General features: G+C 40.5%; 1 protein-coding gene across 3 annotated transcripts in view; it reads left to right on the forward strand.

Annotated features, from left to right (window-relative positions):
- Positions 1 to 18,802, forward strand: part of ntrk3b (neurotrophic tyrosine kinase, receptor, type 3b) — a 229,631-nt gene that overhangs the window by 36,918 nt on the left and 173,911 nt on the right. For all 3 annotated transcript variants that reach the window (XM_086311146.1, XM_086311226.1, XM_086311314.1), the window contains exons 2-3: positions 2,689 to 2,763; positions 9,140 to 9,211. In XM_086311146.1, coding sequence (XP_086167272.1) covers positions 2,689 to 2,763; positions 9,140 to 9,211 — 147 coding nt within the window. The remainder of the gene's footprint in view (positions 1 to 2,688; positions 2,764 to 9,139; positions 9,212 to 18,802) is intronic.

Below are 18,802 nucleotides of genomic sequence, written 5' to 3' on the forward strand. Positions count from 1 at the left end.
GAAAAATCCATGTTTGACAACTGCATTGAAGTGACTGCACCCTGACCAAGGAGAGGTAGCAATTCAACCAGTGGCAACTAACCCGACCCCAGCCCCAATCGACATTTATGGAAATTACGGAAGATCAAATGCTTAACATTCCTAACGTCACATCAGCGTCTTTATAAGATGTCCAGATCACGCTATAATATCATTTAGTTAAAAAAAAATACTTGCACTGAATATTTTTTGGAAGACCCCCACCAAATATCACAGGAGAGCACATTATTTGTACTTACCTCCCTCCAAACCTGCTCTCTGATCCTGTCTCTGGGGTAACACAGCAGTACTGCGACCATGCAAAGCCTTGCGAGGGGAATCCATCTCTGCTGCTTGCAGGTCACATTAATGAGTCAGCTCTCTGCCTTTAGAATCAGCTGCCCCCAGTTCAGCGCTAATCTGAACATCAACAGCGTGACTCTGCCGGCGTGAAGCACTTACAGCTGCCACACGTTTTCAGCAGTGCTGTCACATTTACACTCAGTGGTCAGCTTTCAGTGCCTCGACAGCTATATTATGAATGTCTACATGATAGTATCTATGAATAAGTGACGATGTATAATATCAGTATGCCTACATAACACATCAATACCGACTGTGTCTGTTAGCACCCTCTACTGCACTCTAATGCTGTCAGACTATTAATGTTGTCTCCTTTCTTTATATAGTGCTGTTTGGTTTCCCGTTTACATTGTTTTAAATGTAATGAATTTATGCTTTCAAGACAGATTGAAAGCCAGCTGTAGACACATGTTCTGGCCAGATGCTGGAAAAGAATAATTAATTAGCCCTGCAATTATGTGGATATTAACCATTGTTCTCTTCTTCCTTCAGTAATTCCGGCACATTCACAGAGGAGCTCCAATGACTTTTTAGCATTTATCTGATCAGTATAACATAATTATCTGTGTGGATAAAAGAGGAGAATGAAAGACAGCATTTGATGAGTTTGTAAAAAAATGTATCCATGTTTGTGTTAGTTTACTGATACTAGTTAGCCTGCTAGCTATTATTGCTAGTAGGATATCAAAGAGAAGCGGATAGATTGATCAATGATCACTCCCATTGAGGGACTGGACTATAGAAAATGTATATTAATTCAATATTAATTCCATAGAACCCAGTTGTGTAAGAACAAATTCTGATAACTGAAAACGTTATTATGCAAGTTTGAGTAAAAAATAAATAATTTTTACAATTTTACAGTTGCTCTTCCAGTGATGGATGATTAGCACAGCTGTGTCTCATGATTAATGCTACAGTTTAGCAGTAATTATTATTTCATTTTATTAGTGGTTATTGGACAATTTAAGTACCATCTTATTATTACCACATTACGGAGTGAATTAGACCTAACCATGTGTCAAGTATATGTATTTTTCTGGCTGTACAATGTGGATCAGAACAGCAGGAGCCTAGTGTGACAACATGTAGATATGACAGAGTGAACTTGTCCATTTAACCAGTTTGCATTAATATCTGAAATTTCCTATCTCCTCTTTGATATTCCTTGCCTCATTCTGTATTAACATCAGAATGATACATATTCTGTCTGTAATATAAACGCTCATTTACTGTAAAAATATCACACAACAGTGTCACTCGTGATCTCATTGCCTACTGCTCCCATCTGGCAGCCAAAAAAAAAAAAGCTGGCAACCCAGTTAGCCATCAATAAAGTCATGCACAGCAGGGTACCAGCAGTGCTGGTTGCATTTGGCAGGTCTGTATCCTCCCCGCCACAAAAATCAGGTGGTGCACCCCGGAGCACAGGGCTCAAATAAACAGAATGTCTTAGATGCTGCTTCATAATTGTACACCAGATGCACAAGACCCACAAGATATACTGAAGCTCAGGTTTTGCCAAAAAACAATTGCAGGAATGTTATTTTCCTGCTGTTGTCATAAAATACAAGCTGCTATGTGATCACACAACTCTTGGGCTTAGACTGCATGATTGTGTTGTGCTTCAATGTTAATGGATTTGTGTTTTTTAACACAACTCCATGTGTCTGAACTGTATATGGACGTAGGTCAAGCCAGTTGTCATATTTTCACCACTTCTTTAGCTTAAATGTCAAATTTCAAATCTGTGACATTAACCAAAGTTCCCATGAGCTTCCAATCTTATTTTCTTTACTCTGACACAAAGCAATAAAACCTTTGCCATGTCCTCTCCTTCATCTCCTCATTTCCCCCAGCTCAATTGAAACCCTAACAAACAAATCATTTATAAATGCAGTTTTTTTTTCCTGAAGCTAATTTAAAGCCACCAGCTTCTCCTTTTATCCCACCACATAGACATCCCCTGGGACTGTGATAGTATTAGCAGAAGTAAAGTCATCTGCTGTGTTTATTTGCTGTGTCCCCCTCACACTTCCCCTCGCAGAGATTAAGGTTCAGAAGCTGCCTCCTGGCAATTAAATCTATCAGAGGGCAGCAGAGAGCGCTCTGTCAGAACTGTTCCAATAATTGCAGTTTAAATGAATATGGATTCAGAAAACTTTTGACAATACACAGCTTGTTAATTTGCAACTTGCGACTATAAAAAAAAAAGTTTTCTTCTGTCATGTGTCCTGGTTTGTTTTTCTTTTCTTCTAGGATGAACCGGAATATCTCATTTACAATTCTCTTTCTCACTGTTTACAGACATATAGAGAACTGGACAGGATTGCAGACTCTGAGAGACGTCGATATGGAGCTCTACACTGGACTACAGAAGCTGTGAGTGTTGATGCTGTTATCTGTGGTGGTGGTTGTGACAGTGGGGTGAGAGACACTTCAATGTATTTTAGTCCTGCTGTGTTGCAGATCTGGAAAAGCACAGTAGAAACTGTACCACTGTTAATCCCTGTTTTCCATCAGGTTGCCCGCCTGCTACTGCAGAGAGGCCGCGGTTTCCTCCTAGCGATCAGTGCAGTAATTCACCTCAGATCCCAAGTTGCAGCATCTGGATTAAATGTCACATACTTCTTTGGGGGCAGAGTGTTAGAGAGAAGCATGGGTGAGGGGTGTCTTCCGTATCCTAACACTAGCTGATGCTTAAACAAGCTTTTAATTCTTGACAGTCACACGCTGGTGGAACATCCCCTTCGCTTTGCTTAGCCACTGATCAAATAATGCTAAAAAGCAGCAGGGAAAATTGAATTAGGAGTCCCTGCTGTAGCATTGTGGGTTTTTTTTATTCTCATCTCTTCACATATTAAAGCAATGTTACGCTCTTTTCCTGCTTTGCAACCATGCACTATGAGGCCACATCCTTTAATTTCTCTCACCTCTTCCACTCCCCAGCCTCCTATTCCTCTTCATTTTTCCCCCCACTCTACAGAGAATCACATTCTCCTTTGCCCTCCAAAGTCAGAGCTGGCCTCTCCCCTGATCCCCTTGATCCCTTATCAGGGAGGCCAAGTGCAATATCTCCACGGCTAAATTAGCATTTTTCTCATTACCACTGCTTCTCTCCTGCTGCCTTGTCTAGGGACACTGGCTCCTCCCCACCTGGAGTTGAGTCTTCACAGGGAAAGCTGTCGCGATGCTGCCTTAAGGGGCTGTTAATGGTGTGCGGGATAAGAAGGGAAAAAGTCACTATGGCATACCTTCCATCATCTTATTTTGCATGTGACCTCATCATCACCATCTTTATTTGAATAAAATGAAAAAAAAAACTTCTCTGTCTAAAGCACAGGAAGCTGCTTGAATTCCTCAGCACAGTTATATTCAATATATATACATTTATATTCTTACATTTACTTACCTATAAATAAACTAAAAGTAGACTACAGAGTAGATTAAAATAACTGAAATGAGTTTTGTTGTAGCACAGTGAACACTGTAGTTTCGTGTAATTGACTGGATTCATTTACTTTATAAGGCTTTTGACATTCATTATTCAATAATTTCTGAAACAGCAGGAACTGTAGCTTTTAGCAAGTACTTCTCGTATATGGAGCTAATTTCCTGCCAAAACAAACAAAACATTTTATAGATGCCTGACTATTCACTAACAAACCCAAAGTGGTCTTCAAAATGAAAGCAGCATTAACAAATGAGTGCTATTCATTTTGCACGTACTGTACAAAATGTCCCTATCGAACCAATGCACACCATATTTCAAAGAAACCACACTTCAGAAACAAGCTTATCTTACAGGTACGACAAATATCATACAAAGGAAAAACAAGTATTGTGGATTTTAACGTAATCTTTCTGCTGTCTTATGTTGAGGATTTGTTCGAAACAATTCACTCTCCACAGCAGCAGCTATGTTTTTAAGTGTTATTAAATGTTGTGAGGGCAGAATATTATCCAAATAATGTAATTTTATATTTAGTGCAGCTGAGTGGGTGAACTTTTTTGAAAGGCTGACGTCAAAATACTTTATAGAAGCCTTCTGCCAACTTTTCATTTTGTTAACCAGCCTCGTGAGCTCACCTGTGTTATTTTTCTGCCCACATATGCAAATCTGTTGTTGGCTGCTTTTTAATCTCCAGTCCACCTCACCTCAGACTATCTCAGTTGAGCTCCTATGCTTCATGGTGGGAAGGACCTGATGGTTTTGACCTAAAAGTCTTAAATTTGGACTCGTAGCACATCATTATATACCAGCTAGCCCAACTTCAGTAACCCTACAAACGGCACTGCTGTTTAGTTTTCTGTCTTCATTTATGCTGGAAGTGATAGCAGAGCTGTACGTTTGAATTTGTTTCCAAAACCCCGCAGTCAGGACATGCTATATTGTATTTAGATAGAAGCTAGCGAGCTAACTCCCTGCTAACTTCTAACTCCGTTAAATGTCATAAATTCGGTTTTCATGGATGCCTGGATGTTAAACTCAATTGTTACACCTGGTAGAGCAGAACACTGATCATTTTATTAAAGATGAAAGACTTTAGACAGTTTTTCAACTCTCAGTAATGCCATAGTGATCGTTTGATATATGGACCTGCAGCGGAGTTTAGACCCAGACACGGCTAGTGACGTCAGACTGAACAACCGGATAGTAAACGTTTGACCTCTGTTATTGTCAACAAAGGTTATGTTACAAAGTATTGAGTTGTATTTTTGTTATTGACCAAATACCGTATTTCCCGGACTACAAAGCGCACCTGAATATTAGCCGCACAAGCTAAAATCAGGGGAAAATCCTGTTTTGTACATACATTAGCCGCACCTGACCAAAAGCCGCAGGTGTTTCAATGTTGACTTATCATATGTAAGAGAATGTGCACAAAGGGAATTGTCAGGAAAGAGATGGCTGTTTGGAGACACACCCCTTTTATTAATATTTTGAAAAACAAGTTATGGGTACATATTTGCATAACTTTTTAGGTATATGTACAAGTAGCGGTAATTACAAGTACGAAACATGTACTGTGCTTCATAAATGAGTAACGAATGTAGTACATAACAATAACCTACAGCACACCAGAAAAATAGATTCAGACTACCTTTTAGGCTCAGGTGCAGTGACACGGCTTTAACAAGAAGAAAAGTCAGTCATTCACCACCATCTTCCTGCGCACTAAAACCACCAAAGTCCTCTTCTCCAGTGTCGGATACGAACAGGCTCAGGATGGCTACGTCATCCACTCTCAGCTCCTTTCCTTCGTTGTCACTTACAAAACCAAAGAAATCCTCGTTGTCAGTGTCAGAGTCAAACACCCTCAGAAGGGCCGTGGCGGTGTCCTCCTCTCCATCATGCAGCAGTGCAGCCCTTCAAAATCCGTTGGTGATCGTGGATGTTTTCACACTTTTCCACGCTGTCAGGTTCCACCGGTGGAGTTGAGCATAACTTGCTTTTCGCAAGTTTATCGCCGCTCGTCATCCACGACTCCCGCTGAACGCGTAGCGTTAATTTGAAGTTTGTTTTTCGCGCTACTTGTACGGCACTATGTTGCCTGGCGGATGGACACGTGACCAACATACCACTCTTGAACCCAGATACTGTGTGTCTGATCACATGCCCTTCCGCCAGGCAACGTAGTGCCGTACAACAGCGGAACAAACAAAACAAATCGTCTTACGATATGACAAAAATCATGGACAATCCATAGAAAAGCCGCACCTGACTAAAAGCCGCAGGGTTCAAAGCTTGTGCAAAAAGTAGCGGCTTATAGCCCGACAATTACGGTACTCGTTTTCCACCCTGATTTACGAATAAATTCTTTACAAATCCTACCATGTGGATTCATGGATATTTTTTTTTTCACATTCTGTCTCTCACAGTTGAAGTGTACCTCTGGTGCAAATTACTGACCTCTGTCATCATTTTAGGTGGGGGAGCTTGCACAATCGGTGGCTGACTAAATACTTTTTTGCCCCACTGTATATTGACATTACATAATAATAGTCTGTTTGCTTTCACTAAGTTCAGGTGTTGGATGTAATATGGATTAGTAAAGTGTCTGAATGCAGTTATTGGCTGTATGCCGACACATTGTCAGCACACCATAAACTGAAGAAACTTCACCATTTAACTTTTAACAAGACTCGCTTTATATTGAAAATCATTTCAGGTGATGAGTTAATGATGCTGGTTAAGATGCTGTCAATAGAATCTGAAAAGAATCAGGAAGAATCTGAAAAATAAACCATGCTTTACTTTGTTTGCACTTTTTCATTATTTAGCTACCATAGTGTTAGCCTCAGTATAATCCGGATTATTCTGCAATGTAGCAAATATGATAAAAACAGCACTGGTGTAATGTTTACTGCATTTACCAGACTCTGCAAATGCAGTTGTTACTTTGCATCTTCCACAGGCATCTACACCTTACAGTAGATTTCTTGCTGCCTCATCAATGTCACAAAGGAAGCGTTGTTGACAGTTACATGTTCAAGATAGGTTTAAAGCACCCATAATTTATACACTTCATGGAAAAAAAAGCATGCTTTTTAATTTTTTAATTCAGGTGACATCAGTCCCATTGCCACAAGTATACAAAATCCAGCACTTAGCTATGCAGTCTGCTTAAGGCTTTGTGAAAGAATGGATCATTCTAAAGAGCTTAATGAATTCAAGCGTAGTACTGTAATGCCATCATTGCACCAAGTCTGTTTGTGAAATGTCTTCCCCTATTACACAATAGGTTGTAAGTAGTAATTTTGTAAAGTGGATGCATTTAGGAAACACCTAACTAAGCCACAAAGCCACATAAAGTTACACAATGGGGTTGCTGTTTACTGAAGTGAATAGTGTGAAAAAGTAACTAACGCTGTACTTACAGATCTCCTCTGCCATAAACATCAGCAAAAAAATGTGTGTGCTGAGAACTTCATGGTATAGGTTTCTTTGGCTGAGCAGCTTCTGCTGGTGTAATGTCGAGGTGGTCCAGTACTCTTGCCCATATAGGTTAAATGTTTTGGTCAGCTCTTACTGCCTTTCATTTAGTTTGGTTTTATTTAATTAAGTGATAAAATAAAATAAAAAATATAATAAATGAAAACAAAAATGATCCTGCGGCATTATTTTTCATGTAATGAAATGTTTTAGTGTGCTGAAAGCTGAAAATTTCAAATCTAGCAAACATTAAGGGGACACACATGCTTTAGATTACACTGGTTACTTTGGATGTTTTCTTCCCATCCACATTCACTACTCAAAGGCATAGAATAAAGCACTGAACAGGTGAATGTGGCTCGTAGTAAAAAGTGCTCTGAGTGCTCAGTGAGAGTAGAAAAGTGCTATACGAGTGCCAGTCCATTTACTATATCTTTGGTGAAAGATTCGCTGGAAAATTGTGGGTTTTTCCCCTTAAAAATATGTGAAATTTTTTGTGTTCCATAATTTTCGATCATACTATCTCAAAATTATTTTCTTCATACTTTGAGCCACAAATCACCACTTCAGTGACACACGTGCAAACCCAGCTTTCCAGTTGTATTTCTGTGTATGCAGGTTAATGGAGATATTATTAAATTAATGTTAAATGTATGTCTAGTTACATGGTGAAAATCTGCTTTTTCTGCCTTTTGATAGTGACACCCCAAAATTTACTTTGTAGAAACCTTTAGATCAAACTTTATCTCATTTACAGATTTCCATTCTGCAAGAAATATGTAATCAGTTTTAGATAATATCTTGTTTGCATATTTAAACATAGATTCTTTTCTGAATGTATTTAATACAAAACATCATTTTCACCTAAGCAATCGACTGGGGAAGTTTCCTGGTGATATCCATTAGGTAAATGTTTACCCCATTCACCTGTAATGTCTCCATTTAATTCACTGCTGTTTAAGGAGATAATTGTGTTGAGTATAAATGCCTTTGCTCCAGTCATTACTGCTGGGAGAACAAAAGCAAAAGCAGTACAGTCATCTGTGTATATGGTTGTGCTAATTTAATGGATATGAAATAGAAGTCGAAATATTGCTGTTCATTTTTTGTGAGGGAATCTATTTGTAAGGAATTCCCCTAAACTCTTTGAAGGACCCTTTGAGGTCCCAGAGCCCCTCTTTGGGAACTTGTGGGCAATGAATCACCGCATCCTCGCCAAACACCACAGAGGCATGATCAAGCTTGTAGAAGGTAATTGGCGCCAACAGCTGGATGTAATCAGCACACAGCGTTATGAGGCGCTCACTGAAGACGTCAGTGACGTCTTTGGAAAGAGACATCTGTGATCACAAGATTAGAAGTCATTACCATTGTAGCCCAGAACAGTGGTTTCCAAACTGGGACGCTGGGAATTCTTGGAGTCGTCGTGAAGAATCCACTGGGTCCGCAGCAAAATGAGTATTAGTTTAATTTGACTGTTAACACAAGGAGGGAATGCATGTTCTAACCAGAGGTTTCAGTCATTTCAAAGTAAAGACACACAAATTCACAAATCTTTCATCAAATGGCGCATCAAAGTGAATTTTCATTTGGCTGTCAGCTCTGCGGGGTGTGCCAGAATACAGATAAATGTTTAAATATGAAAAACTGGAAAAGCTAGAACCCTTCTTGTTACAGTGCACTGCAATGGTAAAACAAACATGCAAAATGACTTGAAATGGACTGCATACAGTCGCATGTGAGCATACTAGGAAAAAACAAATGTCTTTTTTCGCAGGTTTCCACACAGTCTGATCTGTATTTGATCTCTTTTCATTTCAGAACTATCATGAATTGTAACCTGAAGTCTATCCAGCCTCGAGCGTTTGCTCAGAACCCGCACCTAAGCACCATGTGAGTAAACACTCCATCTTTGAGACCATGTTTCCTGTGCCATGAAAAGATTTATTATGTTATGTGACGTTTGACAGCTTGTAGTCGGCTGTATGGCTGTAGATGACTTAGTGTTAAACAGCAGATGATGCAATTGATAGAGGTTGGCTTCAGGAAAATTGTGGCATTGCCATTACTGTCGCAACTGCTGCACATCTTAAATGAGACATCCATTATTTGCTTTGGATAATTGGATTCCTATCTGCCCCGGGTTCTTTGTGCTTCGGTAGAGCAGCATGCCGAAGACGCAGTTCCATTTAGTCTGCACTCGCCAAATGGACAATTTGTCCAGGAGGCCGAGCATCAGAGAGCTGGGCAAAGTAATTTCTTTAACAAAGGCTGATGTGTCACCATATGACAGCCTGTTATTCCCCAATTTTCCAGGAGTAAACACGTTGAGGAACTCACTCACAGTATTTTACCTGAACACGCTGCCATTTGCAATTTCCAGTCATCGACTGATAGGCAGCTTGGTCTCTTTTCTACTGCAGATGACTGCTGTTAGGCTTAAATCTGTGTGTGTGGGAGAGAGAGAGAGAGACAGCAAGTAGCAGTTCATAATATGGAAACTAAAAATGCAGCATTTTTCATTTGAGAACTTAATCATACCTGTTACTGAGGCGGAAAAATACTGGTTGGACTATGCTGTCATACAAGCTGACTTTTTGGCATCTGAGTATGTGTGTGAGTTCCTGGGTGCACACACTTTTGTCTTTTTAGTGTGTAGACTGCTTTAAAAAATGTTGACATTACTGGTGTCTTTATCTAGTTAGGTGTTTGGTTGAGCTAATCGAGCCCATCAACATTTAATGAAAGTTATTTAAATCCTGCCTTCACTTTAATTTTCTTTCGAGAAGATGGATTTGCTTACACAAGACCGAAAACAAATAAATGATTGTAACCTTCTCACCTCTTCCTCCATTTCTCCCGCTAAAAATAATTGCTGTGCAGTGGTACGGGACTAAAAAAAGATAGAAGAGGTGTAGAACACATAAAAGAAGAACAGGTGAATGAATATTCATGCTTCTTTCCCTTTTATTCTCACTTATGGTGTAATATAAATAAATGAGTGTGAGGTTCAGACCCACAGTGATAATTAAGATGCAAACAATTTGAGCTAACATCAAAATCTCACCAGAGATGTGTTAATTAATGTGTGTCTTGAAAAAGCCTGTCCCAAATATATTTTGAAATTCTATTACGTTTCCAATCCAACAATCTATAAAATGTTGTTTGACAAGTTTTTTTTTTTTAAAAAACCCAAAAAAGCAAGTGTTGATCATGTTATTTTAGCCTCCGGTACATTCCTACTGTTCCTACATGGAGGCATTTGGATTCCAACCACTGAACACCCCCACTTCAGGCAGTCCATGACAGGCCTCTATTGTGCTCTTGTTAATGCAGGTGGACAGTTGCTAGGTGACTCTGAGGATGATGATGTCAAAGAAGATTAATTATTATGCCTGTGCTTAGCCTCAGAAGACCGACCTCATTGATGTCTGTGTCAGACAGGTCTGCTCAAAGCCCAAGCCATCAGACACTCAACTGGTTGCTGCTTTGTGAGGAGAATTGAAGCTATTGTCTTCATCACATGTTCAGGCCAAAACAGGCTCAATTAGTCACAGCGAAGATATCATTAATCCCGTGTGCTACAAACGTGATGACTGTAATTAAAACCCACCCTAGTTATGTTCTCTTTTCAATCAGTATTCTTCTGCTCTGTTTTTGAAGACGTGTAGCGTCCATTATTTTGCATGTATTACAGTATGTCTTGGTGAAAACGAGCACATCAATACAAAGAGGTGGGATCGTGTTTACTTTTTTAACCATACCAAATCCAAACAAGATACACGATAGAAGTGACATGGGTTGCACTGGTTTAGTACCTTTGCTTCACAGCAAGATGGTTCTTGCTTCAAACCCGCTGGCTAGGGCTAGGGAGTTTCTATGTTCTCTCCTTGTGCCTGTGTGGGTTCTCCCTCTTCCCATAGTCCTAAGACATGCATGTTAGGTTAAGTGAGCGTGAATGTGAGCATGAATGATGCTTCTTGGTCTAAGCCTTGTGAAACCGGCGACATGTCCAGAGCATACCTTACCTATCGCCCAATGATAGCTGAGATAAGCTCTAGCTTGTACAATTTAGTTGATCATGAATTGTAAAAGTGCTTCACAAAACAGATGGAAAAAACAGAAATAACAGAAATTGAAGGAATTGATAGCACACTGGATATATCTGCTGAAGTGGATCCTCCAAACATTCCCATGTGTAGCGAAGTTATAAACTAGCTTATTATGTGCATTTATAACAGATCGGCGCATCAAACACCTTCCACATTTGCTTTAACTTAGTAAGGTCTGATACCTGTGGCTGTAAAAAGAAGTCTATATGTATAATAAATCATCTTAGTACTCCCTTGATTTTTGACCTAAGTAAACACATTTTCTTATGAGTTTTTGTGTCAAACTCTAATTTAATGGTTCATTTAATAAACATGTCTTGTTTTTAACAAATGGTTACATCTAGATTAAAATCAGCAATAAAGCAGGGTACTTTAGGACAGGGCTACTTTGTAGTTGACAAGACACTGCTGTATGAGCATGCAGTGTCTTATATGAAGTGAAAAATGCTGCTGAAAACACCCCACAGCAACAGCGATCTTTATAACAGCTAGTAAAAGTATAATACAGCTTTAAACCATGCTGGTCTGAACTGTGTCCACCTCTTTCAGTAGAAATGAATTTAGCTATATTTAAAATCCTTTCCTGTGGCATTGTTTATTTTCCTAACAGCACTTGTCAAAGCATCAGTGTTGTCATCGTGAGATGACCTCTGTGGGCCCTCTATATTTTATGTGAGCCCAAAATAAACCTAATTACAATATACCATAGCCTGTGAGAGTGCTTTATTCTCATCAGTGGGATTCTGCAATTCATAACAGAGGTCCAAGAGATTTTATCCATGAGCAACCAATGCATTCAGTAGCCCTGCAGATTACTGATGTGTCCTTGGGCAACACATGCAGTCCTTAATTTCTGCTAAGACGATTAAGACGAGCGCTTCAACTGAGCGACATGTAGGTAAATATAAACTGTGCAAGGCTCCAGAATGTGATTAACTCTCCAGTATTAAATATGTGTAACATCGACAAATATTTGTGCAGCACTTTGAATTAATGTGCTTACAAGACATAAACATGAAATCAACAAACTGTCATAACATTTACATTTTAAACATCAAGCTGATGCTGGAAAAATTTACAATTAGTGGTACAGTTAAAAAAAAAAAAAAAAAAAAAAAAAAAGATTTCCAATTGAACATTGCATAAGTACACTAAATGTGACCCAAAAATTATACAGCATGGCGGGGTGGTGATGAGACAAAATATTTAATCAATGTATTACTGACACTTACAGTGCTTAACAAATTTAACCACCTGCCATAAAAACAAGACAGAAGAAAAATATAGAAATAAAATATAGGAAAACTATAGAAAAACTAGAAATCTATAAAAACTAAAAGTGATATTATTTATTAGGAAAGTTCAAACTTGTGAGTCAGAAATGAATCAAGCATAACAGTCAAACACTAAAACATGTTTTTTCTGTTCATCACTGTAAATAAATAACTAATATGGCATCTTAATCAAAACATAATAATGTGCTTTACTGTTTTTTTCTTTTAAAAAAACACTATATTTGAAAAAATAGTAGATAACAATTAGGGGATAACAATAATAATTACATATCACAATATATCATATCATAATATGATTTTGATTAAAGTGCTTGGGCATATGATGGGTTAACCATTACAGAAACATAAAAAAAATTATTTTAGTAATTACCAGTACTGTTAATTGCAGCTGTGGCATAAACCTTACACTGAGTAGTGATCTTGCGTTTCCACTCTGTGGTCTTGAACACTACTTCGCAGGCAGAAATCGTATCTCTTCAGCTGCACTCAATTCATTTAACTCAAATTTCAAAACCCGCTCAATTCTAATTACTCCTGGAGTGCCCCAGGGATCTGCCCTGGGGCCTCTTTTATTTATCATCTATATACTTTATCTTGGTCATGTCATAGATAAATTAATTCTTACTTTCCATTGTTGTGCTGATGGTATCCAGCTCTACCTGTCTACTAAACCTACTACCACTATCACACCTGCTCTCATCTTCTCAAATAGCCTTATCGATAAAACGGTAGTTCTCCTCATTGGCATCAAATCCAACTTGTCTAAATGTAACAGTTTTTCACTCCCCATTGCCATCCTTGCTCACACCTTGGTTATGTCCAACACTGACTACTGTAACTCTCTTCTTATTGGTCTTCCTCTCCTATTGTTATTTATTTAATTCTTTCTTTGTTTGGTGAGTGAAACTTTTAAGTAAGCCTCATATTCTAGCCTCTGAGGTCAGTGAGGTCAGATTTATGATTACACCTCCCTTCATCTTAAAATAAACTATCTTCTGTTTTCCAGAAAATACAGTGGCTTGCAAAAGTATTCGGCCCCCTTGAACCTTTCCACATTTTGTCACATTACAGTCACAAACATGAATCAATTTTATTGGAATTCCACGTGAAAGACCAACACAAAGTGGTGTACAGGTGAGAAGTGGAACGAAAATCATACATGATTCCAAACATTTTTTACAAATAAATAACTGCAAAGTGGGGTGTGCGTAATTATTCAGCCCCCTTTGGTCTGAGTGCAGTCAGTTGCCCATAGACATTGCCTGATGAGTGCTAATGACTAAATAGAGTGCACCTGTGTGTAATCTAATGTCAGTACAAATGCAGCTGCTCTGTGACGGCCTCAGAGGTTGTCTAAGAGAATATTGGGAGCAACAACACCATGAAGTCCAAAGAACACACCAGACAGCTCAGGGATAAAGTTATTGAGAAATTTAAAGCAGGCTTAGGCTACAAAAAGATTTCCCAAGCCTTGAACATCCCACGGAGCACTGTTCAAGCAATCATTCAGAAATGGAAGGAGTATGGCACAACTGTAAACCTACCAAGACAAGGCCGTCCACCTAAACTCACAGGCCGAACAAGGAGAGCGCTGATCAGAAATGCAGCCAAGGGGCCCATGGTGACTCTGGACGAGCTGCAGAGATCTACAGCTCAGGTGGGGGAATCTGTCCATAGGACAACTATTAGTCGTGCACTGCACAAAGTTGGCCTTTATGGAAGAGTGACAAGAAGAAAGCCATTGTTAACAGAAAACCATAAGCAGTCCCGTTTGCAGTTTGCTACAAGCCACGTGGGGAACACAGCAAACATGTGCAAGAAGGTGCTCTGGTCAGATGAGACCAAAATGGAACTTTTTGGTCTAAATGCAAAACGCTATGTGTGGCGGAAAACTAACACTGCACATCACTCTGAACACACCATCCCCACTGTCAAATATGGTGGTGGCAGCATCATGCTCTGGGGGTGCTTCTCTTCAGCAGGGACAGGGAAGCTGGTCAGAGTTGATGGGAAGATGGATGGAGCCAAATACAGGGCGATCTTGGAAGAAAACCTCTTGGAGTCTGCAAAAGACTTGAGACTGGGGCGGAGTTTCACTTTCCAGCAGGGCAACGACCCTAAACATAAAGCCAGGGCAACAATGGAATGGTTTAAAACAAAACATATCCATGTGTTAGAATGGCCCAGTCAAAGTCCAGATCTAAATCCAATCGAGAATCTGTGGCAAGATCTGAAAACTGCTGTTCACAAACGCTGTCCATCTAATCTGACTGAGCTGGAGCTGTTTTGCAAAGAAGAATGGGCAAGGATTTCAGTCTGTAGATCTGCAAAGCTGGTAGAGACATACCCTAAAAGACTGTATGCAGCAAAAGGTGGTTCTACAAAGTATTGACTCAGGGGGCTGAATAATTACGCACACCCCACTTTGCAGTTATTTATTTGTAAAAAATGTTTGGAATCATGTATGATTTTCGTTCCACTTCTCACGTGTACACCAGTTTGTATTGGTCTTTAACGAGGAATTCCAATAAAATGGATTCATGTTTGTGACTGTAATGTGACAAAATGTGGGAAAGTTCAAGGGGGCCGAATACTTTTGCAAACCACTGTAGTTAATATCTGAGAGGAGCTTACAAAGCTTTTCCCCTCCCCCACCTCGGCGCCTCAGACCACATCACTGTCATGCTAATGCCTGCTTACAGACCGCTCGTTAAAGCCACCAAACCGGTTCGTAAGCAGATACAAGTGTGGCCAGAAGGGTCTTCAGAGGCTTTACAGGACTGCTTTAACACCACAGACTGGAACATGTTTAAGCAGGCTGCCACCTACAACAACACCACTGACCTCCAGGAGTACGCAGAGACTGTTACAGCCTACATCAACAAGTGCATTGAGGATGTAACAGTCACGAAAACCATAACTGTCCGGGCCAATCAAAAACCATGGATGACAGGAGAGGTCTACAGGCTGCTGAAAGCTCGGAATGTTGCCTTCAGAGATGGAGACGAGGCAAGCCTGAGGACAGCTAGGGCCAACCTTTCCCGTGGCATCAGAGAGGCTAAGAGACAGTACTCCAGGAAAATATCCCATCACTTCAAAGACAGCAGAGACTCACGGAGCCTGTGGCGGGGCATTCAGACCATCACAGATTACAAGCCCCCACCACAGACTTGTGACAGTACTATCCCCCTGCTGAACGAGCTGAACACTTTCTTTGCTCGCTTTGAAGTCCGAAACAGCACCACTGCACAGAAGACCCCACCCCCTCCTGGTGACCAGGTGATGACTCTGTCCCCGGACAGCGTGAGGAGATCCCTCAGCAGGATCAATGCACGTAAAGCTCCGGGTCCTGACAACATTCCTGGTCGTGCACTGAGAGACTGTGCAGTGGAACTCACTGATGTCTTCACAGACATCTTCAACATATCACTCATCCAGGCTGTCGTCCCCACATGTTTTAAAGCCACCACAATCATTCCGGTTCCAAAAAAGTCATCTCCCTCCTGCTTTAATGACTACCGTCCTGTTGCACTTACTCCCATCCTGATGAAGTGCTTCGAACGACTAGTCATGCAACACATCAGGACTGTCCTGCCCCCCTCCCTGGATCCCTTCCAGTTTGCGTATCGGCCCAATCGCTCAACCGATGATGCCATCTCCACTCCACTCAGCACTCACACACCTGGACAAAAAAGATTCATATGTTCGAATGCTGTTCATAGACTTCAGTTCAGCATTCAACACTATAATCCCCCAACAGCTCACTCAAAAACTGGTCCAGCTGGGGCTCAACACCTCACTGTGCAACTGGCTGTTGGATTTCCTCACCGGAAGACCTCAAGCAGTACGGGTCGGCAGTAATACATCCAGCACCATCATTTTAAACACGGGGGCCCCGCAGGGATGTGTGCTGAGCCCCCTCCTCTTCACTCTGCTGACCCATGACTGCACTCCATCACACAGCTCCAACCTCTTCATCAAGTTTGCGGACGACACAACGGTGGTGGGTCTCATTAGCAACAGGGATGAGACCGACTACAGAAGTGAGGTGAGACGCCTGGCCACGTGGTGTGCTGACAACAATCTCTCTCTGAATGTGGAGAAGACGAAGGAGATTGTTGTGGACTTCAGGAGAATGCACACCCAACATGCTCCTCTGACCATTGACGGAGCGTCTGTGGAGAGAGTGAGCAGCACCAAGTTCTTGGGTGTGCACATCACAGAGGATCTCTCCTGGACGTACAACACCACAGCACTGGCCAAGAAATCACAGCAGCGTCTCTTCTTTCTCCGCAAACTAAGAAGAGCAGGAGCTCCAGCCCCCATCATGTACACTTTCTACAGAGGCACCATCGAGAGCATCCTGTCGAGCTGCATCACTGTGTGGTTTGGAGCCTGCAATGCGTCCTGCCATAGAACCCTCCAACGCATAGTGAGAGCTGCAGAGAGGATCATTGGTGTCTCTCTCCCCTCCCTCCAGGACATTTACAGCACCCGTCTCACTAAAAAAGCCCTTTGCATAGCGGCTGATCCCACGCACCCAATGCAAAGCTTCTTCAAGCTGCTGCCGTCAGGGAGGAGACTGCGGAGTCTCCAGGCCAGGACCAGCAGACTGAAGGACAGCTTCATCCATCAGGCTGTCAGGAAGCTAAACTCCCTCCCGATTCTGCCCCCCTCTCCCCTCTTCTCCACCACGGTCTCACTGAACTCTGTCACACACACTCACTCTCTGACGCACTCACTGGCCTGCTCCAGTCACTTTGTGAAGCATTGGACTGCTTAAGCATTGGACCTCATAAGACTTTGTTGTTACACTATCTCTTACCGTACACTACTAAATCTCCATTTGCACTATTTGCCTATTTTGCACCACTATGCCTTCTTACTTGAATATTGTATATTGCATAGCTTTTTTTGTTATACGTAAAATTGTATTGTATTTATTTAAATTTTTACTTTTTAATTATTTTATTTGCATTTTTCTAATCACTAGGGTTTGAGAGTAATGCAATTTCTATTCTGTGTATGTCCTGTACATGTGGCAGAATTGACAAATAAAGTTGACTTGACTTGACTTGATAACCTAATTCAATGATGCTGAGTTCAGAGATACCAATAAAAAATTCAGTCACATACACTTTTATTACAAAATGCAAATGACTTTTTTTTTCATTGTATTTCAGTTTCCTTAACACAATTTGCATGTTTTCAGAGGTTTCTTTTAAATGGACAGAATGACCAATCAGTAATTGCTGCCATCCCAAAGTGGATAGCATTTTAGGCTGGCTTTTGAGTTGTCAATGAACAACCTCCACTCATCTGCATCATACTCACAACCTATTGCTCTCAAAAGATTTTCATAATCCCCACTATAGACAAAGTCATCATCAATTTCAAAGAATGGAATAAGATCCTTCTCACGATGCCTATAAAGAGAAAATTTAGATGCTAGAGCAAGGAGGTTTTTCCTCGCTGAGGCTAGACCCAAGCGACTCAGTTGCTTCCTTTGGCAGATCAAAATCTCGTACTAAATCATTTAGCTCTGAGAGATGAGGTACTAGAAGACAACTTTTTCAAATCTTCATCACTTTGCATCTGGAGACAAAACATCATCATACTCATCTCACTCCTCATCTAAGCCAGTAACAATGGGAGGTGGTATTTCATTTAAATGTGTTACTGGTCTCATTGCTGATGGCAGGTTAGGGTAAGTAAGAGATTATTTGGTTTTGGAATGGTATCCAGAAATATTGACTAAATAGAAGTAGCAGTCATCAAAGTGTTTCAGTGGCTCCCTTTATTCCATTGGAATATGAAACCCAAGCTTTTGAGTTCGGCTTGTCTTGGTCGACCACAAATATGCCAAGCAAAAAAAAAAAAAAAAGAAAAAAAAAAGCTGCCAAAAAAACATCTGGATCACACTTGCAAGTGCTAATAGTGAAACATGCTATGTGCAAAATAGAACAAAATAGATATTATTGTTGAAATCAGCAAACCAAAATTAGGGAAAAGAGTAATCAAGCGTTAAATTTCATATAGCAAATGTGATTTAGGGCAGTGGAGAAAATCACACATCA

This window comes from Aulonocara sp. 'chitande type north' Nkhata Bay, linkage group LG1 (genome assembly GCF_057382095.1).
Source record: "Aulonocara sp. 'chitande type north' Nkhata Bay isolate Kocher_YH1m ecotype deep benthic linkage group LG1, A_spYH_male_GT1.1, whole genome shotgun sequence".
Lineage (NCBI taxonomy): Eukaryota > Metazoa > Chordata > Actinopteri > Cichliformes > Cichlidae > Aulonocara > Aulonocara sp. 'chitande type north' Nkhata Bay.